The sequence below is a fragment of the Poecile atricapillus genome, chromosome 3 (genome assembly GCF_030490865.1).
Source record: "Poecile atricapillus isolate bPoeAtr1 chromosome 3, bPoeAtr1.hap1, whole genome shotgun sequence".
Taxonomy (NCBI): Eukaryota; Metazoa; Chordata; class Aves; order Passeriformes; family Paridae; genus Poecile; species Poecile atricapillus.
Genome location: NC_081251.1, coordinates 93,357,502 through 93,380,250, shown reverse-complemented (window position 1 = coordinate 93,380,250; position 22,749 = coordinate 93,357,502). Strand labels below are relative to the sequence as shown.

The window sequence follows — 22,749 nt, the reverse complement described above, 5'->3', positions numbered from 1 at the left end:
TGAATTTTTCAATATTTACCTCTTTTCCCATGTGTACTGTCCATTATTCTGCAGCATATCATTTTTTTTCAGTAATGAGAGGGGGAAATAGAAATACCTCATAATATCAGTTTTTGTATTCCATCCATGTAAAAATTAATTTATTGAAAACAGGGGGCTTGACATGGTGAGCAGCTCTTAAGTTAGTTATAAGATACAGTCTTGGTTACTTACAAGAATCTGAAATTCACTTTGCAAGGCACTAGATTGCTCAAAAGTAGTATTGACTTGTAATTTAAGAATAAACTGTATAGTATTTGAGTTTATACTCCTTTCTTACAATTCTGTGTTGCAGAGAATGCAAGTGAGGTCTGGTTGTTCCTGTGTAGGAGTTTCCTTCACTGAATCCAAGGCTGCCTGTTGGATAGGAACCTGAGAGAGAGCTGACAGGGTAAGGCAGGCAACCTGAAGTGCACACTGCTGAGATTATACGTTACCCAATGGATGATGAAACAGCTTGGCTTTCTTCCCCCTAGCTCAGAAGCACACTGAGCAAAATATTAGTTCTGTGGAAATTGAGAGAAATTCGTGCAAATCTGTGTGAGGGAAGGGCTTCAGTTCTGGGCATTTGACCTCTGCAGTCACTATGGAGTCACTTAATGCAGCTGCAATCCTTTTATGTAATTTAGCAAGGGATGGATTGGGTTAATAGAATTATCTTACATTTGTGCTCAGAAAGGTTGTGAGAGATGAAAATGCCACCAATTTGGTGTAGCAAACTCACTTCACAGAACTACCATTCTTTGCAGTGACTGTTACAGTAACTGATTCATTCGGGTTTTATTGTTGTAGTGATTGTTGTTCCAGTGGCAATGCGTTTCTTCAGATATTCCATAGTGAAGTTACTCTTACCGTTGGGATCATAGATTAAAATTCTGAATGGAGAATGATAGAGCAACAGAACAATTTAGAAGATTTGATAGGACAGGTTCATTATAAAGCATGAGAGAGATCTTGTCAGAATTCCTGCTGACAGGATGTGTACAAAGTTGTACTGAAGTGAGAATTGGTGGGTGTATGTCATAACTCCAACAGTAGTTGCTTCAGGTGCTGTGTATGTTACTGTGTGCAAGTTTGATTATCTCCCATTATAAAGGTTAAGCTACAGCAGTCATTACCTTGCTTTAAAGCATTGATTTCCAAAGGTCAGTGTTCACTCTCAGGAGTCATTCTGCCAGTCAGGGATTGATCCCATGTATTTGCACAAAACTTTTAAGTCTAGATTTTTCCAACAGTTTTGCAGATAAATTTATTTATGTGTGACTTACCAAGTTTTGATGTTGATTATATCACACTCTTTGGAAATCATTGTTCTAAATGCTGCTTTTCTAAGGTATCCATTAGCTTGTGCTTTTTAGAGAAAGTGAAAATAGTGTTTTATTGCTTTGTATCTGAAACTGTCTATTAAAGCTGTATGAAATGGTAAGTGACTTTGAGAAAGGAAAATAATTCTTTTGCTATATTCTTTTGAATGTAACTTGAGTAAATTTAAAACCCAGTGTTTACGTTTTTTAGAATATGGATAGTATATGAAGCATGTGTGAATAGTTGGATTGCTTCTGGGCAAATCTGGTTTTAATGGCACTACAGGTTATAGGCCTTACACATGTTGCATGATACTGTGGATTGTGTGGCATGTTGGTTAAAAATTTAGGCTGGTAAGGACCACTGGGTTACCTGGCCTGGCTCCCTGCTGTAAGCAGAACAAGCTTCACAGTTAGAACAGGTTGGTCAGGGCCCTTTGAGTTCTGAAAATTTCCAAAGTGGATGATTCTACCTTCTTGCTTGAGCATTCTTATTTGTGATTTTTTTTCCTTGCATCCAGCTGAGGATTATACGTGTTACATGTTTTGGCTCTTGCTTTGTGTCTTGCTGTATGCTGATGAGAAGAGACCTGCCTGGCTCATTTTAGTACTATTCTAGCAGGCTGCAGATAGCACCTGGGTTTGCTTTCTGTTGCCCAGGCTGAAGAAAGGCAGCTCCTTCATGTGACCACAGGATTTTACTTGTACTCTGTTGGACTCCTTCATGTTCTTTCATGTTTCTTTTAAGAGCTGTGTCTATGTGTAAAAGCCAAACAGATTTCAGCTGGGAGCTCACGAGTGCTGATAGAAAGGGAATAATCACTCCATGGGACTGCTGTCTGCACTGTGCTAATGTGAGGGTGGTGGTTGTGTTCACATGTGTGCTGCAGCCCCACATGTGGTTTAAGCTGACTGAAGCACTACTGCCATCCCCTGTGTTTGGCTACCCATCTACCTTATTCCCTCTCTTGTGCCAGCTCTAGCACTGCTGTGGCCCTTTGGCATACCAGAGCCAATGAAGAAGCTCATCCTAAGCTGAAACAGATCAATGTGTTTTATCAGATAAGTTTTTTATTCCAGATGACTCTTCAAAGCCTTGAGCTGACGTGGAGAAAGTGGACAAGAGGAGGGCAGGGCTGCTCTATTCATCTTCTATTGCTCTTTGCTCTGTAGTAGGTCAGAGTGTTGAAATGAAGGCAGAGGCTTTAAAGCCAAGTAATAAGAGTCTCCCAGAGGATTGGCTTGCATGGCTGGGATTTCCTTGTCAGTTTTATTACTTTCAACTTCTCTTATATTCTGTTTGGGAGCATGTGATAAAGGGCACTCTGGTTATTTCCCAGAAGGGATAGGCAGGGCTTCTTGCATAAGTACATGTGATACAAGTTGAAGTATGTGCTGTATTTACCAGTGTGGTAGCAGAGATATGAAACAGAATGGTAGGGGCTTTGCTAATAAAGTACAGGGAATATCTGTGCTGGGTTGTGACTAATTAGTGAGGATTGCCCTTTGTAAATTATTTGGATGCATTTGGGCTGAATTTGGCCTACTTACAAACAGATTTTTTGTAGCTTTTTTTTTTTTTTTAAAAGACACTGTAGACTAGTATTGATAATTAGATATTTGCTAGGTTATATTGTAATAGTACTCCAACAGGTTATGTGACTCTTCCCAAAGTGTATTTTCCCCAGCTGTCTCTAGTGTGGGCTCTTGGCATCAATGAATGCATTGATCGGTCCCAATGGCCCAGCCAAGCCTCACTTAGAGCCTCCGCTGACTGAAGTCTCCAAAGACTGATCCAAAATATAGAAGTGAGTCAATGTTTAAAGGTCTTGGCCAATGGTCTCCAAATATTTTTGATTGCACACCCCTATTGGTAAGATTTTTGAGTGTGCACCCCCAATATATGTATATTAATTTGCAGACACAAAAATATACGTGTATACTAAAATTTCATATACAAGTGAAGTTTTAATACTTTCTTCTTGCACACCCCACTAGATTTTCTTACACACGCCCTGTTTTGAAGGCCACTGGTCTTGGCTTCATAACTCTTTAAGTCCACTCATTGTGGCAGGTTTTATTTTCAAACTCTCATGGCTTAATATGGTTTATAGCCATTTCATTTATCACTCATTGCTTTGACCCACTGTATGTTAGAAAACAGTGAGGACAGAAAACTAGAGAAGATAGTTGGCAAGAAAAGTGACAAACTCTTCTATCATTTCTGCTGTAGAAAAGGCTTTAGGAAAATTCCTCAGGACAGGCTTGCTTTTGTTAACACACTTTAAAATGATCATCTGTGTCAAGGTCACATGTTGCTCAAATTCCTCTTTCCAAAGTAGACTGACTGCTTTTGGGTCAATTTGCTTTTGGGTGTGCAAGTACTCTGATTGTTTGCTGCTGCCTCTGTTGCTCTCCTGAAATTAACAGGGCACTAATGGTTTGGTAATCCTTGTTGAAAATAGGCATTAGTTAAAAAGATTTAAACCTGCAGTGTCCTGATTTTGGCTGGGATAGAGTTGATTTTCTTCCTAGTCGCTGGAGCAGTGCTGTGTTTTGGTAGTAGGATGAGAGTTAACTCCTACAACTCAAAACACTGATGTTTTAGAAGTAGGACTCAGTGGACATCTTAGAGGGATGGTCTGTAGATTATGGGCCTTTATGTCTGCATACATGTCAAAAGACAGGAAAGATGGTTGTGATTATGTGGGATGCATTGGAAAGCGTGGGACCTGGGCATTATGAGGTTGGTATAGACTAAAGGGTGGATATTGTCCAAGTTTTGACTTGGGTAGAGTTAATTTTCTTTCTAGTAGCTGTGTTTTGGATTTAGAATGAGAATAATGTTAACATGCTGATGTTTTAGTTGTTGCTGAGCAGTGTTTGCACCAAGTCAAGGACTTCTCAGCTTCTCGGAGCACCACTGGTGAGGAGGCTGGAGGTGTGAAAGAAGCTGGGAGGGGAAGCAGCCAGCAGGTCAAACCCAAACTGACCAAAGGGATGTCCCATACCATATGGCATCATGTGGAACAATAAAACTTCATTATCTGTGGTAAACTTGTAGGCATTTACCATATGTTGGGTAGATTTTTCTTGTATCACATTTAGCTAGTAAAGCCAGCTGTATGTTCAGTAATGGATGTGATACTGAAGATTATGTATTACCATTAGGATTTTCTCACACCAGTATTCTCATGCATTTTATTTTCCCTCTGATCATTCTATGCAAGTTTTGAAGAATTCAGTGAACTTAACAAATTTTTCTTAATTTGTGCCAGTTGTTTTAATACCTCCAGGAATATTAATTGAAGAAAATTCTGTGGTGTCACTTCAGCTAATGGTGAGCCCTTACTATCATAAAATCATGGAGAATATTTGGTTATGTAGAGCAAAGACATTTTATGGTATTTAAGTAATGCTGTCAGTATTGTCACAGACATGTGGATTGGGATATTCAAAAGCAGGTTTACAGTGTGAAAGCAAAGATGATTTTGACTTTCTATAAATTTTTGGTTAGCTGGACTTTGGGACCTTGTTCTTGAGACATGGGTATGCTTTCAGCAGTTAGAGGAAATAATAGCTTTCTGTAAGTAGTACTAGCAGTACAGTTAAAGCAGAATGTTAATTGCTTATTAATTTGTTCTTAGTAATATGCATTTACATTTAAATTTCATGACATCATACTATGTCATGCCATTTGCTTAGCGTTCAATTGCAATATCAGTGCTCAAGCTAGTGGCTCTATGCAAGAGTAGGCAGCTGAGCACTGAAGCGTGGGAGAAATTGCTTTTCTTAAGAGGCATAATCACCTCATGAATGCTGATTTTTGTCAGCATCAGCTAGAGGTAATTCTCTGTAGCTGTGCTTTGTTTTTCTGTCCTCCCTGTGAAGTGATAATGAATGGTCCTCACACTGACATGTGCTCCATTTCTGCTTCACCCTCACTGTAAACTAAAGCACAGAGACAGAAAAAATCCGAATGAGGCTGTGCAGTATAGAGGACACAGTACCCTCTGCTAGTCTACAGTAAAAGTTATTTTCAGAACCAGTGGAGTATAGAAAAAATTCAGGAAAGAGGTTACAGAATCGCAGGACAGCCAAGGTGGGAATGAATATCTGGAGATGATGTTATCCCCTATCCTGCTCAGAGCAGGCTCAATCAGAGCAGGCTGCTCATGGTCAGAGCAGGCAGGTCAAGGCTGTGGTCCAGCTGTGTCCTGTGTATCTCCAAGAATGGAGACTCCATAACTTTGCTGAAACACTTGTGCCGGTATTTGGCTACCCTCAGAGTTTTGAAAAAGGAAAGTGTTTTATTTTTTCTACACAGAATTTTTGGTTTATTGTGTTTCGATTGTGCCCCTTGCCTCTTGTTCATTCCCTGGGTACTGGGAAATGTCTGGCTCAATATTCTTAACACTGTCCCACCAGGTATTTATACAAAAGATAGATTCCCTCATGGTTTTCTGTTCCTCAGGCAGAACAGTCTTGGTGCTCTCAGTCTCTTGTATAGCAGGTGCTTCAGACCCTTCACTGTTTTAATCATTATGGGGATCAGGATGAGGAATGATTCATGTGCATCTGTGGTCAGGGAGAGTAAATTTCTATTTGGCAAGCAATAAGAGAGAGCAGAATGAATTAAAGCGAAAACTGTGTTAAAACATTTGAATAAGTACGATGGCACAATTTTTAAGGGAAGTTGAGAAAAAAACAAGCATGGAATGCAATGGTCAACTTGGCGTGAGTAGAAAATATTGTAAAGATGAAATTAGGTAATTTAAAGGAAGCCAGGAATCAATTATCAACATCAGTTGATAATTGAATGGGTGGATTAGATGGGAGGGTCCTGACAGTTACTGAAAAGGAAAGGACAAGCGGGGATGATATTCTGAGGTGAATAGGAGAGCCCAGAATGTGCAAACAGAAGCTTTGAAGGAAGCAGTTGGGGGGGAAAAGTGAGTGTGAGAGTTTTTGGTGCAGCAGTCCTTGATGGCGTAGGCAGTGTGTGATGAGTTAGCGGTTGTGACACTGTGAGGCTAAAAATGCTCTGCATTGGATGTGTGCCCTCAGGTTGGGCAGTACACATAAATTCCCTCCTTACCCATTGTTAAAAGGACTGTCAGAACTCTGTACTGTTAAACACACATTTAAGTACACTCCTGAATATTGCTGAGGAGAAACTGGAAGTGGCCACGTTGTAACTTAGTTATTGCTAAAAAAAGTTTATTAGAAAACAGTGTTTATTTTAATGCTTAGTCATGTCTTGACCATAGTTTTGGTTCTAGACTGTAGCAGCATCCTCATGACACTGACCTAAGTTTATTTACCTTTTTGGCTGCTCAGTGTTACTACCACTAATTTGTAACAGTCTTTGTTGGCTCTGTAGTGTTTGGTTATTCCCCCACTGGAATTAGCTGGGAATAAATTCCTATAGAAGCATTTTAACTGGAGTCTTAGATTGCATTAAGCGTTGATATTTTTGCTACTTTGTCATAAAAGTTCTTTTAAATCAATTTGGTTAATCATTTGTCTTTCTCTGATTTAAAATTCTAAAAACCTTCTGGATGGTAAAACATTGCATAGGATTTTGTAAATCTTTACATGTGACTGAATTTGATTTGGAGATACATATCAAATATACATCCTTTTCTTCTTTATTCTAGTTGTCATGGATGATGATGATGATGAATCCTGTCTCCTTGATCTTATTGGGTAAGTTTTCCATAAGAATTATTGCAGAAAAGTTGGGAATAATAATTTTGCAAAATCATCATCTAGAAGGTGGTTCTGTTTTATCTCTAAAGATGAGGTGACTTTCAGTGAAATGAGCAGACATGCTTCATGTCTTCCACGTGGAGCTGTGTGGATTGCAAAGCCTTCAGTCCTGATGGATGCTAGTTGACAGTCCGCTTGCTGACATTTTCCTCAGGAGAGGCTAAGGAATGTGTGTTCATGGAGAATGGATTCTCTTCTTAGATAGTGATAATACCAGATCAATGTTGATGCATGTTACTAGGGATGTTCTCACAAACTTCACTGCAAGTAGCTTTTTTTAAAATCAAAACCCCAAAAATCTCATTTTTTTTGAGTACTGGAACTGGATAATTTATTAATACTGTACTTGTATTTTAAGGGACAAGTAAAACTCTTTTCTTAATCATAAATACTTAAAGATTTAATTTCTACTAATAATACACATTTGAATCTAAGTCTTAGGAAAAAAGAATAGCTCTCTGTACTGTTGTATAGTCACAGAAAATGAGAATTTACCAGCATTCTGGTCAAAGATACTTGATTTTAATAAAATTGGGGATTTGGAATGATCATGTGGGTTGTCGGGGCTTTTTTTTTTTGCCCTGCCCCCCTCCTTATTTCCATAACAGATTTATATGGAGTTTTATAATTCTATATGGCAAAAATAATTAGGATAGCTGAAGCACAAGGAAGTTTTGTGTGGATTGTGTATATGACAAGTTGCCTTCCTTTGGCTACCATTTGTGTTAGTATTCAAGAACAGATAACATGCTATAAATGCATGTAAAACACAAGAAGAGAATTGAGCTTTCATGCCCGGTACTTTGTTCAAACTCTGCTAAAAATTAGACTAATATCAGTCTCATAGCAGCTGCAGTTCATACAAGAGTTTTTTAGTGTCTTAAGTGTATGAAATAAATAGGCTTTTTACCTTTCTCACACACCTGAAAACTTCTAGTGAAATCAGTAAGAGCTTTAACTTCAGAAAGACCAAAACAGCACCCCCACTGGCTGTTGTAGTTTGAGCGTTGCTCTGGATGCTGTAGCAAAAGAAGTGCCAGTAAAGGTTCAGTTATAGTCTGTGAAGTAAATGTTGTGCAAGGTTACTGATTGTGGCCATATGAAAACAGTTCCTTCTTGGAACATAAAGATGATCGTGGGACAATTAAGCGTTCTGTCGTGAGCATGAAGCATGAGGATCCTGCTACAAGATCACAGGTGGTCCAGAAAATGAAGTACTGTCTAACATGTCTCTTGTAAGCTCATGAACACAGTTTGTGTTTTAAAAGAAAAAAGAGGAGGTGTGCTTATCTTTTTAGAAGAGTAGTTGTGACCCTGAAAGATCTTTGACTTTATGCCACTTTATTTTCTAAGACCATCAAGGAAGGAGACGTTTTTAATTACTGCTTTTTTACATTATAGTCTCCTGTTTCTAAAAAATGTTTTATTATTAGTTGTTAATAAACATGTTTTAAAAATCAAAGAAATCCATGTCAGTTTACTCTTTATGTTAAGGGAAATGCTGTATAATTTTTGCATTAGAATAACCCTATGTAACACAGCCTTTTATTCTTTTTACTTGGTGTATATGTACATCTAAATTAATGTATTTGTTTGAATTTCTGACACTCTGTCAGACTACATTTTTAATATGAGTTTTATTTAGTGCTAATGCTAAGTTAATTAAATACACTGAAATTCTCAATATTTAGTCAGTTATTTCTATGGTTGGTTTCACTTGGAAAAGGTGCCACTTTTTGTTCATGAGGGGACTGTTACTCTGGCAATCATAAATCTTTATTAGCTTGTGTTAAAGGTGACAGAAAACCTGTCAAAGAATCAGGTTTGTAAATACCCTATTATTAGATGCTAGCTAAACTGGGCATTACAGTTTAGCTGTAGAAGAGGTGATACCTGTTTCAGTTCTCACATTATCAGGTGGTAGTATATTCCTTACATTTTGTATTGTGTGCTGTCATAAAATAACATGTTTTTCAAGAGAGTATGAGTATCACCCTCATAAAGGGAAACACAGTAGAGTGCAACTAAAATTTTGTGAGCAAGGTAGTTTATTAGCTTGAAGTGCCTTGTTACAATGGCAGCAGATATGATCAGCATCTGGAAATTGTGCTGATACAGAAACACAGATCCCCAGATGGTACAAACTTTCAGCTTTGCATTGGATTCAGTGAAAGATGTGGTTTTACTAGAAACCTGATTTATATGAGTACAGTATGTGGCTTAGTTAAATTAGCCTCATTGGTAAAAAGGACTTCCAAAAAGTGTTAACTTCTTTATTTTTTTTCCACCTTTCAGGGACCCACAAGCGCTGAATTATTTTCTACATGGACCTAGTAGTAAATCTGTAAGTAGCATTGTTGTATTTTAGACATAGATAAGCTTCATTGAGTATATTAGTTCTGAACATGATTTTTGTCTTTTACCAGAGCAATGAAGACTTGACTAATGCAGAATATTCTGTAGCCAACTCAAATTCAATTTTCGCCAACTCCAACGTAAGTTGTCGGGAGATAAATTACATTAGTATTGAGATTGCATGTTTCTGTGTGGCTTTACTTGGCTTTTATAAAATCAGATGAAATAGATGTGGGCTTCAGCTTTTTCATGTGAAAGCTCTGAATAGTAACATAGAACCTATCTTGTGCTGTTAGTATTTTGAGTATTTCAGTGGGGAATTAATTGAAAAATACTGCACTATTTGGAAGTGTTTTGTAAATATGTAAAGCAGCTTGCTGGGCAGTGAAAATGCTCTCTGGTGTAAAAGCTCTCACCAGTAAACTGCACTCACGGCTTTAGTGATTGTAGGAGTAGTTGTGTTCAAAGATAGACCTTGAAAGTTAGTAATTAATGTTTCCTGTGTATGTTAGAATGCCTTTTTGTTTCTTACTTTATATAGGCTCTGAGCTGGCAGATTTTTAAAATTGAGTGGGATTTTTTTTCTCTTTGTATTTTTTTCTTTGCACTCAGGAGATCATTTGGGATGTGTCCTTTGTGTAACTTCAGTATTAGGGAAGTCGCTTTAAATTCATTGGGTGTTGCAAGAAGTCTTCAGTGTTCCTTCTTGCCAGGAGTGTATTGCAGCCCTGGACTGTGTTTTACACAATGAGGTTGTAGATTGATTTATCACCAATCCTTGGTGATAAACTCAAGGCTGATCTGCTCTAGTGTGGGTGGTAGTCATGCTTGGAGTAGAACATTGGACTGGATGACTTAAGACATCCCTTCAGACCCACTTTTCTTTGGTTTCATTGGTGTGTTTTTTAAAACAACTGAATTTTTAATCCCACAATTAAGTTATTTGAATACATAAGATAGGATTTTCTTGGTAATTCCTCTTTCTATTGTACTGTTACCTTGATTCTTGTCTGTTTGTCCCATATTCATAAGAGGTACATGGAAACACTTATAGTTGTGTAGGGACCTTAAATAATTGATGTGAACAAATTCTGAAAAGTATTAATCTGTGTGTGGAGAAAAAGTGACTTTCCTGTAGGCACAGTAGCGTAATGGGAAGTGTTTGTCCTGTCCTTCCCCTTTCAGGATTATTATTAAATATTGTAGAAGAAACAGACAATCTGGTTGAGGTAGTGGTGAAGGAGTAGGTTGCCAAGAGTAACAGGATGCCCAGTTTTCAGCTGGTGGGGAACAGTGGTTTCAACTTGGTACCAGGCTAGCTATTAGTAGACAGCAGCTTCCTGTATGCGGCTCTGGCAGGGGTGGGGTTTGAGGACTTAGCCTAAGAAAAACCAGGTTTGGGGAAAAAAGGATGACATATGACATGCATTTGTCATAGCCTAAACTTCCTAGCTGTTCTTTGCAGACATCCTTCTGAAGAGTATGCCTTGGTAGGTAGAAGTCAGGTGTTTCTGATGTATTTTCAGAAAGTGACTTTCTTTGAGTAATTTGGAGGGGCAGTGGGAGATTCTGGACGAGGTGGATTTGTTGCCTAGGGAGTAGCGGTTGGAAGAAATAAAAATATTTGATGTAAGCCAAGAGCTTTCTGGTGTATGAGATTGGAGGTAGGTAATCTAGAAGGCAGGTGATCAGAGGAGCAGAGATTCCTAGTGTATGTTCCTAGGATGACGTACTACAGTTTAATTCTCAGCATGCCGTGTCCTCATCCTTTTATATCTTCATAAAGAAAACCAATGTCATCTTCTCTTCCCTCCTCCCTCCTGTGAGACCCCTGTGCTGACATAAGTGAAGAATGATATGATTACAAATACAGATTGTTACAGTTCATTGGGAAGGAACAAAGTGTTACCATGAACAGGTGGTTTCACAGTCCCTGCTTATAAAAAATGAGATACCTGAAAAGTTACATGCTTCTGAAGCTTTTGTCATTCAAGTTTTTCCAGATACTGAAAGTTCTGTCCTTGTATATATTCAGAATTGCTACCATGAATTAGGATTAACTGTCTTGCTGCCTGTTTCATGCCTTTTAGGGGCAGAGTTTACAAATTCAGTGTTCTGGGTTCAGTGTTTCAGCTGGTAAGCATGCTCAGCCAATACGTAACACAAGATGAAGTTCCTGCTGACTAAAGGAAAAGAAAGCACTATTCACTCTTCCCACTCTCTTACATTGCCTCCCATGCCTCATCCCTGCCTTCCCTGAGCTGATTGAGTCTGTAGCTGATTACAGGTTGATTTCTTGTGGCAGTTGTCATGAAAGGCTTCCCTAGCCATGTCACCTGGCTTGTAGTGGGTGGCTGCTTCCATTCTCCTGTTACAGTATAATAGGACAGCATAAGAGGGTAGAATATACATGGAGCCAGTGAGAATAAGACTCTTCTTGTTGGTCAGCAGGTTCATGAAGCTGCAGAGGCTTTGATTTCTTCTTGAAATTAGAATGGTATTCTGCATGGCTTTTCTGAATCTGGATAGTAGTGATTCAGATGCTAACTTGGAAGGTTCAAGTTTTTGCATATAAAATTGTTTTCTTAATGTTAGAGTAGTTCTGGGAGCAGGGAATGAAGCCTGTGATTCTCTAGTCCAGTAGGAGTGTTTTCAGCTATTGGTCTTGATTGCATGTAATACTACTTATTAGTGTTATTATTGGTAGTAGTAATAGTTGTATTGTTTGTATTAACTAGAATAGTGTTAGTGGAACTGTTTAAGTTACACAGCTGTAGAAGATTTCAGTTTGGTCATTTCCTTGGAGACAAAACTTAGAGATGCAATAGGGAATTCTCCTCAGAACTTGACACTTAAGAGTCCTAATTACGGCCTAATTAGTGATTCCTTTTTACTCTGCCCAATGGTTGCTAGGTACAATTGAGAACCTGATTTGTAGCTTTAGTTGTCCCTAAGATTCAGACACTAAGATATTTAAGTGGTGGTTTGATTCCTCTATTAATAACATAAATGTTAAAAGCTTGCTGTAGTTTAATAGTTTGAAATAGTTTAGTAATTTGAAAATATTTTATCTACTCTTAAGAAAAATCTTCTAATATTTTAAAATATGACTGAAATTTCAGAAAGTACACAGATTTTTTCAGAAACAGATTGGGGTAAAATTCTGAATAAATATGCTTGGGAAACTGAAGTTAGGGTGGGGCCATCAGTGCATGTGATAATTATGGCTTACAGCATCTTCACACTGTTACTTGAGGTGAAAACAAGCGTCTATGACCTTCAAGGAGTGAAGACTCAGAGTATGAGTGTGACTGATAAGTGCACACCCACAGTTTCCATTTATCCTGACCTAAAAAGAAACTGGTTGTTGCTTCTGAATAGTTGTGATCATGCAATTTAAAAAGGTGTACTTTGCCTAACTTAAAACTATTGCAAGTGTTATTAGTATGCATTTAAATTTCTCATTCTGTCTGCAGAAACCTACTGCTTGTGTTGTTTCTGGACAGAACTTTGTTTTAGGAAAATCTTGACAGTAGGCCAGAGTAAATAAGTTTTGATTTTCCTTATCACGGTGTTAATGGATGTAGATTTAAGGATTTTTTTCATTAAAGGTGCCACATAATATTTCTGGTAGTTCCAGTGTTTATAGTTCTCAGTAATCTTTTTATGAGCATAAATCACAGTCTGTAATACTTTTTTTCCTTACTACCCAACTCTTTAGAATTGGTTCTGTATTTTTTTTAAACAAGGAATTAGCATAATGCCGTAACATTATCAAGTGGTCACTAGTTTACACTAAGTGATTGTAGAAATGCTGGTACGATTTTTGGAGGCAGATCTTGTTTGATAGAAGTCAGTGAAAGGAAAGCTTTCTTCTGCCTTTTCTCTGCTTCTAGTGTTGCTGCTGAAGCCTTGCACCAAACTGAATTAGAGTGGAGGTGTTTTCCCTCCTCATTTCTTTTATCCTTTTGTCAGTAGAGAGCTCAGCTCAAGGAAGGGAAAATGGCACTTAGAGAGTGTTTCATGTCCTCTTGAAACAGTGCAGCTGCAGAGCTAAGTGCTGTGTATTGAGAGACTGGAGAAGGAGAAGGAGAGAAGTGTCTCCAGCAGTCTGAGGGTGTGAGCAGGATATTCATGACCTGTTTGTGCTGTCTCACTGTATGGAGTCAACATCACCCCACACATGCTATGGGAAGAGTATAATTCTGTGTTGAAAGTTTGCTTTCATGAAAAAACTGACGAGAAACAAAGCAGATACTGGAATTTCTGAAAGTGATTTATTTTTTGTTTTGCATTTCAGAACACTGATCCTAAGTCGTCTGTAAAAGGTGTAAGTGGTCAGCTTGGAGAGGGGCCTAGTGATGGACTGCAGCTGTCCAGTAGCCTTCAGTTTCTTGAAGATGAACTTGTGTCTTCTCCTTTACCTGATCTTACTGAGGATCAGCCTTTTGATATTCTTCAGAAGTCCTTGCAGGAGGCCAATATTACTGAACAGACTTTGGCGGAAGAGGCATATTTGGATGCCAGTGTAGGTTCTAGCCAACAGTTTGCACAAGCTCAGCTTCATCCTTCTTCATCAGCATCCTTTACTCAGGCTTCTAATGTTTCTAATTACTCAGGTCAGACGTTGCAACCTATAGGAGTTACTCAAGTGGTACAGCAACCTGTTGGAGCATCTTTTGCAAGCAATACAGTCGGTGTGCAACATGGCTTTATGCAACACGTTGGAATTAGTGTTCCCGGCCAGCATTTGTCTAATAGCAGCCAGATTAGTGGTTCTGGGCAGATACAACTGATTGGTTCATTTAGTAATCAACCTTCCATGATGACCATCAATAACCTCGATGGATCTCAGATAATACTGAAAGGCAATGGTCAGCAAACACCTGCAAACATGAGCAGTGGCCTCTTGGTTCATAGACAAACTCCGAATGGGAACTCGCTGTTCAGTAACTCAAATTCAAGTCCAGTAGCACAACCTGTAACTGTTCCATTTAACAGCACAAATTTTCAGACTTCGTTGCCTGTCCATAACATCATCATTCAAAGGGGTTTGGCACCAAACTCTAACAAAGTTCCTATTAATATCCAACCAAAGCCTATTCAGATGGGTCAGCAGACTGCTTACAATGTGAATAACTTGGGAATACAGCAACATCATGTACAGCAAGGGATTCCATTTGCTTCTGCAAACTCACCTCAAAGTTCAGTAGTTGGTCCTCATATGTCTGTTAATATTGTTAACCAACAGCAAAATACAAGAAAATCAGTTACGCCTCAGACAGTTAGCAATGCTGGAGGTAGTATTGTTATCCATTCCCCTATGGGACAGCCTCATGCACCTCAAAACCAGTTTCTCATACCTACTAGTTTGTCTGTTAATTCTAATTCAGTTCATCATGTCCAGACCATAAATGGACAACTTCTTCAGACTCAGCCTTCCCAGCTGGTTCCTGGCCAAGTGTCTGCTGAGCATGTAATGCTCAACAGGAACTCTACAAACATGCTAAGAGCCAACCAGTCATATTCAGGACAGATGCTGAATAATCAGAACACAGCTGTTCAGCTTGTTTCAGGCCAGACATTCACAGCCCCTGGAAACCAAGTTATAGTAAATCACGGAACTTCCCAAATTGTTGGTGGGCAGGTGCCACTGCAGCAGGCGTCACCAACGGTGTTGCATTTGTCACCCAGCCAAGCTAATGTTTCTCAAGGCAGATCAAGTTTTACCACCATGTCACCTGGGCAGTCCACAGTCTCAAATATGTCAGCTTCTAATCGATTTGCTGCTGCGAGTTCTTCTGGTTCAGTACACCCCAGCTTGGGAGCATCAGTTCAGTCTGTCGCATCGGGAGGGAACTTTGTAGGAGATCAGCTGGTCCAAAACAGAGCTCAAGTTGCCGTCAGTGCATCTCATCGTCTTCCAGCATCCTCCTCCAAGTCTGTCAGCACCTTTAATCACACGTCTGTGGGAGTAACACAACAACAGTTTGCCTTTGGTCAGGTATGAAAGCTGCTTGAGAATGTAGCCAAAGAAAGGCTTCTAAGCTGTGCTAAAATCTGGTTAATACACAGAATATTAATTTTGCTGGTTTGGATTATTAGAAATACTGTGGAACTGCTGAAAATTACTGTAACCCAGGGTCATCCTTTCACTTGGTGTTTTCTAAATCTGTCACTAACTGAAAAACTGTCACTTTGATTAATTTCAAAGATTTTGTTGGTGATTTATAATATTATTTTCAGAAGTGCTTAGCATCAGTCTATTTCTGCTCCTGTTTAAAGGAATGGGCATTGTAAGTTTATACAATTGCGAGCTCTCCTGTAAACCTTACCATAGGCTAGATGTAAAGGCTCAGGTTCATTCTTAGCACTTAAGTCTTTTGACCTCACTAAAAACTGTGCATTAAAGTTTGACTTACTGAAATTAGAGATTAAAAGGTTTCTTGGGCTTCCTTTGATTATTTATCTTATTGGTGCTTTTATTATGTGTATCTGCAGCAGTTAGAATCTTTCAAATTTGATGCAAGGACAAGAAATGTTTCTTAATCCTTAAAAATAAGTACTTTTTAAAGCAGTTTGTAAAAGCATAGCAGTAAAAAAAAACCAACAAACCTCTAAGAAGTCAAGCTAGTAATTAAAAAAAAAAAGTGAATTCACTTTTAAGGTTTGATGTGGTCTGTTTTGTCTGGTAGATATACTTGCAGTATATGTTCAACTCAAATTTTTCTGTTTTCATAAGTGAACTTAGAGTTTAAAAGAAAAAAATTCATGAAGTTCCAGAGTCAACTGCCAATTTTAACTCAGTGACTTTTCACACAATTAGCAACAAACAATTCCATTTCTGTCCTTTTTTTAACTTTTTTTTTTTTCCATTTTAAAATACTGGTCACTCTCTCTGAATGCATTTTCACTAATTAGATCTTTCTTTTTTCTTTTACTTATTTTACTTAGATTTTTCTCTTTTTTTTGAAAGCCTGATGGATTTTTTTATTAACTGAGCCCAAAATCTGCAGTGAAATAATGTCTTGGAAAATAATGTGTTTCTATAAAATCAGTATGAACATGTTGTGGAAACACATTTGTAGTCTTTGCCAGGACTTCTGGTGCAGGTTGTAACATTTTGTTTGCAGATGGGTAATTTGAGACCTGTCTGACTTCCTCTTCATGTGTCTACATCTTCCTATTTGCAGGTTATGTGCTGGGTCAGTGAGTTTCAGCAGTTACAAAAGCAGAGTATTTCTTATTGCTGTAGAAGATCATTTTGTTTTTGTGCTGAAATTTCAGAGCTGTAAATGGGAACTTAGAACAAATGCCACTATTTGCCAGAATCTTTTTAGTTTGTTTGTACTCGCGTTTTAAACATTGTACTTTGTACTAAACCATGTATCATTTAGTTGCTAAGCAATGCAGGGTTTGTTCCACTGTGGGTATTTTTTGTTGGGAGAGCAACTTCCTCATCTTGCGGTTTCGGAACTCTGAGAAGCTGAGTTTTTTGAGGGCACTTGTAGTGGGAAATCAGGGGTCTTGTAGAATGCAACTGGTATATATTTGTGCTGTTAGTGTAATTTCTGTTCCTCTCTGTTTTACTTTATAAAATTCTTGAACTTGGAGGGATTGAGATGTGAAATTTCACCACTGAGTTTGAAGTTAAAAAAGTAATTAATTAATACACAAAGATAAATTTTAGGTGCCTTTTCCTTGTTTTTTCTTAAAGCTTCCAATAATTATTTCACTGTGATTTTTTAAAAATTTGTTTCTTTATTTTATGTATGTGGCACAGAAAAAGGCTGTGAACCAGACATCACCAGTTTCTGCATCGAAGACACAGGACAATTTGAGACAGCCTCAGCTAACAAGTCTTCTGAGCAACACACTATCAGGTCAACTAAGGTCTTTTTAACATAATTTTCTTAATTTTCTCCAGCAACAGAGATTTGTTCTTCTTCAGTGTGTCAGACTTACATTGATGCTTTATGCTCATAGTGTTCTAAAGGTTGTTGGAATTTTATTTTTAGAAGAATTCAAGTTAATTTTTTTCAGTATTGAATGTATGCTTTGACTTTTCCCAGTCATGGCACTTTATTTTCTAGAGTGAAAAGTTGAATCTTCACAGTTAGAAATTATTTCTTCCCTCTGTAAAATCCAACATTGTACCTTCTTTCATTTTTCTTTTTTTTTAGGTTTTTTTTTTTTGTTTGTTTGTTTGTTTTATTTTTTTCAGCTTAGGAAAATAGACATACGTAATTTTCAAAATACAGACATCTGCTAAAATTCCATGAAACTTCTAGAATGTTGAATGTGGTACCTGCTTCAGTTACAGAGGGAAGAGAAATAGGTATTACAAGGTTATGTGCAGGCGGTCATCACTCACTTTGTTCTTGAATGTGTCACTTTCAGTTAGAATAGTTCATGCATTGTTCATGGCAAAATAGCAGCTTTTCAAGCAGCACCGTGCTACTGAAAGAACAAAACCAGTACATTCAAGACAAGCAGAAAAAAGCAGTAACCTTCCTGTTCTCTTTGTACATAAGTAACCTCTTGAATAAGGTGCTATATTCTACCTTGCTTTTTTATTCCTTGTGTACTGTTATGTATAAGCTGTCCAGGCAATTCAATACAATCTGTGCAGTATGCTGGGTGTCTTTGGAGTAAAAAACCTGATAAATTCTTGTTTTGGTTGTAATGTAGCATGACTGGTAAGATGCTGTTTGGATTATGAAGCAAGGCAGTTGGAAGAAGTCTGCCTATCTAAAAAAATCTAGGGGAAAAAATATGCTTGCTGTCTTAAGTACTTTCAGGAGCTCTAGAAAAATTTGGGTAATACACTTGAGGGAGGGTTAGTATTGAAAAGCTTGATAAAATTTACTGTATGATTTTAGGTAAATTGTTGGGACAATGAACTTACAATACTTGAATTTCTTCTTATGTTGCAGTACCATGGTGAGGTGGGATTTATATCTTAGGATTTTTGTGGTTTTCAGGACAAAATATCAATCCTATTTAAATTTTATGAGCTGGTTTCTCCACAGGGTAGTTGCACTAATGCTTTTAAGCATAAGATGTATCTTTTCTAAAAACTCAAGTAAAATTATCAGGATAGGTACACAAAATTATTCTTTTCTTGTTTAGGATGACAAGAATCTTTTTAACTTTGTTTTATAGGACAGGACTCTGGAGGAAAAATCGTACAACAGTCTCTAGCAACAGCACAGCCACAAGAAAAAGTGATAGGATCATCTGTTCAGCAGAGTATACAGGTAGAGAATACTTATATTTATGTTTCCCTGTCTGTCCTGGTTTTGGCTGGGATGGAGTTAATTTTCTTCTTAGTAGGTGGTACAGTGCTGTGTTTTGGATTTGGGATGTGAATAATATTGATAACGCACCAGTATTTTAGCTATTGAGCAGTGCTTGCTCTGCAAGTCATGGCCTTTCCAGTGCCCCATGCTGTGCCAGTGGGGTGGTGCAGAGCCTGGACAGCTGGCCCAAACTGGCCAGAGGAATATCCCATACTATGCAACATCACGTTCTTTATGTGAATGTAGGAATTGCCTATGAGCTGCTGATCACTGCTTGGGAATGGGATGGGCATTGGTCAGAGGGTGCTGAGCAATTGCATCCCTTGTTTCTCCTTGGTTTAATTCCCCCTTTTTCTCTTTTTCATTACAACTTTATTATAGCCATCATTTCTATATTATTTTATTTTGTTTCTGTTTTTAAACTGTTCTTTTCAACCCACAAGGTTTACTTTTTTCCTAATTCTCCTCTCCACTAGGGTGGGAGGAGGTAGTGAGCAAACAAGTAAGGAATAATTGTAGGTTTTTTGTAGAGTACATGAACTCCCTCAAACTTGTCAAATTCTACCTTGACATAATAAATGTTGATTATTTTGCAAATTGATACACTGAATGCTGCTTTCAGATTCAGTTCAGGAAATGGAGCCTGACTGTACTGTTCCCTGAAGATAATTTTGTATGACACAGCAATTCTTCACTGAGTTGGCCCACTCATTATTTCTTACTAACTCAGCTGTTCTCTAGCTGATTGGGAGAGAATGGTTTGTGAGAAGTAGCAGGAAAGTTCCATCTGGTCTTTGTTTTATTCTTTACTGCAGTCTTCTTTTTTTAACATCAAAAGTTCTCCCACATAACACAAGTATGTACGAAAACACTGTCCAGGATGAGTTTTTCTGGAGATGATCTGACTTCGAATTTTTGCTTGTAAATGTATTTGTGAATGCAGTAGGACAGGAATTTTTCCCATGTCTTATTGATGTACAAGTAGAGCAGAAGGAACAGTAGTGCTGAGTTAGGAGGTCAGCCTGATTGTATAATAGTTGGTCAGGTGTTCATTCTGCTTGGTGGTGACTATATTTTATGCTCTGAAGTTGGAGGCTTTTTGAGGCAAATACTATTCCAGTGTGCCTGCCATGAGTCGTTACCCTCTCAGAGAGCCTCAGTTCGTAGGAGAGTGTTGCAGGAAAAATCTTGATTTCATTAAATGTGTAAGCAGAGGAGAAAATAAGTTAGATCTCTACCTGACATAGAATTCCTAGAATGACTTTTATGACTCCCCCAGCCACTATGGCTTTTGAGAATTTAAGTGCACAGCCTTAGCCTGATTTCTTCACAGATATTCTAATCCATCAATATCAGGCAAGATGACATTTTCTGAGAAATGCAGACAGTTTGTATGAGCAGATTTATTTGTAAAAGTTTTTAGTTGTGCCTTTCCTTCTTCGCACCTGTTAAATTTGATCATCTCTTTCTTAGTGAAATATATATAATGCGCAACAGTGGAATTTGTCTACGAACATTTTTTCAGAACTTTGGTTTATGTCACTTCCCTATTTTGTGGATACAGTGTCCTGTGAAAACAGGAGATAGTTGAAAGTGTTTATACTTACGTGGTGGTTACAGTTAGTGTTGGTGATATATCTAACTGACAGAAACAAATCCTGAAACTTAGCCTTTGCAAATGAGGGGATATATTGTAATTTGTCCTTTATTTTGAACTTAGGTTGATGGTCATTTAGTTGGACAAAAAAGGCCTGCTGCTAAACAGTTAACTAAAGGAGCTTTGTAAGTAATTTTTTCATTGTAATTTTGTTGCAGAAACCTTAATTTATACTTTTTGTCAATGTAAGAACTCAGTACAGTATGTTAAATATGTATAATTAATTTTTTTTGTAGTATTCTGCAGCAGTTACAGAAGGATCAGGTACATGCTGTGACACCAGATAAAAGTCGGTTCAGATCATTAAATGATGCCGTTCAGAGACTCCTTTCATACCATGTGTGCCAGGGATCACTGCCAACAGAGGAAGATTTAAGGAAAGGTAATTTTCTTTTTAAAATTTGGCAGTAAGTTTGTAATCAGTGTATTGAGAGAATTCTTAATGCAAATTACAGCAATAAGAAAAGGAACATTTTAAAATTTGTGCAGGTTGTTGAAGAACAATATTTGAAAGTGTACTTTTTCTTTCTAGTGGACAGTGAATTTGAATCCGTAGCTACACAGCTTCTGAAGAGGACGCAGGCTATGCTGAACAAATACAGATGCTTGCTTATAGAGGATGCAATGGTAAGGTGTAGAGCCCAGGTACACTTTGTTTATGGGATGGGATTAAGTTTGTTAAAAACATACTTACAGAACAGGCACATGAACTTCTGTTCTCTGTTTCTGCTTTGCTGTTACACTGAACAGGCTGTGATGGTCAGGAGGGTGATTTCTGTGTATTTCTGTGGTTGATGGAACCTGAAATAGTGCTGTCCATTCAGAGGCCTCCAGCCATATTATAATTGGAGCCAAATCATATTGTGTTTTAGGAAATCATTGTCCTTAAAAGCTAGATCAGACTTCATCAGAAATCTAAGTGCTTTCACAATCCCAAGTATGAGGTAAAATAAAACTGGCAAAGTAACTTTAAGAATGTATTTTAGAAGGATCAGGAAATGCCATTGTGACTTCAGACATGCTGGTTTTCAAGCCTGGAAAAGTTTTGAATTTGCATACAATATATATTTAGAGACAATAATATAATATTTAAGTGTTAGAATTAATATAGTTTTAAAATTAGCAGTTTTATTGTAAAAAATTCTAGCCATTAAATATTTGCAAGTATTTGCAGGTGCAAAGAGAGGGTGGAGGTTGAGATTTGTTCTTTTAGCATCTGGTATGTTGTGTGGCAAATCCCATTTAGTAATTTTGAAAGGTTAATTTCACAAAGCATTCAGGTTTGAAACTAGTTGCCTGTGTTATGGCCTAGTGCAGTGAACGTTTTCTGTCATGACCAGATCCAGCTGACTTGGAGGCATTGTCAGCAAAATGCAGCTCTACACCAGCTAGTTACAAGGATGGGAGAGAAGTGCAGGGAAGATGATAGGGTAGTCCCAGTTCAAGATTTTTGCTGGTGAATTCCCTAAAAGAGAAGGATACTGTATGAAGTAAAAAAAATATGGTATATACAGTAGTAAGCATACTCAGTCCTGAAAAAGTACAATTCATGCAACTGGAATAGCAATTCCCTGTTTTAAAGCTTTTCCCAAATAAAAATTGAAGTACAGTATGAGTAATAGTTCATGATGGAGTTTCAGTAGTGGTTGGATCAGAGTCAAGACTGTTGAATTTTGAGTGTTCTTAACAAATACATAATAAAATTCTTTTTCTCTGAAAATTAGCTAAGCTATCAATGTTTTGGTTTGGTACCAACATATGGGTCACTAAAGAGATTGGTTGTTTTTTTCCTTTTCCTCCAGCGGATAAATCCCTCTGCAGAAATGGTTATGATTGATAGGATGTTTAACCAGGAGGAAAGAGCATCTCTTACCCGGGATAAGCGTCTTGCACTTGTGGACCCTGGTAAGTAATGCTTAATTTTTAAATTAAGTGTGGAGTGTTTAAGAATAGTTGTGGCCACAGTAAGGCACTGTTTGCTGTGGATTCCAGTTATTGAAATACTGAATAAGCATTTGCAAGATAACTTTTATAACTCCAGAATTCAACAGTCCAGAGACACTGTAGGGTCGAAGCAGTTATTTGAGGGGAAAAAAAATGTTCTACCTGTTTGGCAGAGAAATGTTTGAATTTCTTGTGACAACAGTCATGACTCCTGCAGTGTCTCCATTCTAGCAGGGAAGAATCTAGGAGTTTGCCTGCAGCCAGAAAGAGCAGCACTATTTGAAGCATGAATACTCTTGTTCATCTTAATGAAGTGTTGCTCTTAGAGTATCGTGGCCATTTAAATGGCAGCATTTTTAACTGGGATATTGTTAAA

The 22,749-nt window shown here is 37.9% G+C and overlaps 1 protein-coding gene across 5 annotated transcripts in view; it reads left to right on the top strand.

The window, feature by feature from the left end:
- BICRAL (BICRA like chromatin remodeling complex associated protein) overlaps window positions 1–22,749 on the top strand; it is a 44,229-nt gene that overhangs the window by 16,782 nt on the left and 4,698 nt on the right. For 4 of the 5 annotated variants that reach the window (XM_058835208.1, XM_058835205.1, XM_058835207.1 and 1 more), the window contains 10 exons: window positions 7,004–7,052; window positions 9,411–9,459; window positions 9,542–9,610; window positions 13,771–15,474; window positions 17,254–17,353; window positions 18,636–18,730; window positions 20,493–20,554; window positions 20,666–20,811; window positions 20,962–21,056; window positions 22,232–22,334. In XM_058835208.1, coding sequence (XP_058691191.1) covers window positions 7,009–7,052; window positions 9,411–9,459; window positions 9,542–9,610; window positions 13,771–15,474; window positions 17,254–17,353; window positions 18,636–18,730; window positions 20,493–20,554; window positions 20,666–20,811; window positions 20,962–21,056; window positions 22,232–22,334 — 2,467 coding nt within the window. In that variant the 5' untranslated portion in view covers window positions 7,004–7,008. Of the gene's footprint in view, window positions 1–334; window positions 431–7,003; window positions 7,053–9,410; window positions 9,460–9,541; window positions 9,611–13,770; window positions 15,475–17,253; window positions 17,354–18,635; window positions 18,731–20,492; window positions 20,555–20,665; window positions 20,812–20,961; window positions 21,057–22,231; window positions 22,335–22,749 lie in introns of all 5 variants that reach the window. The other variant, XM_058835210.1, reaches the window with a different exon arrangement.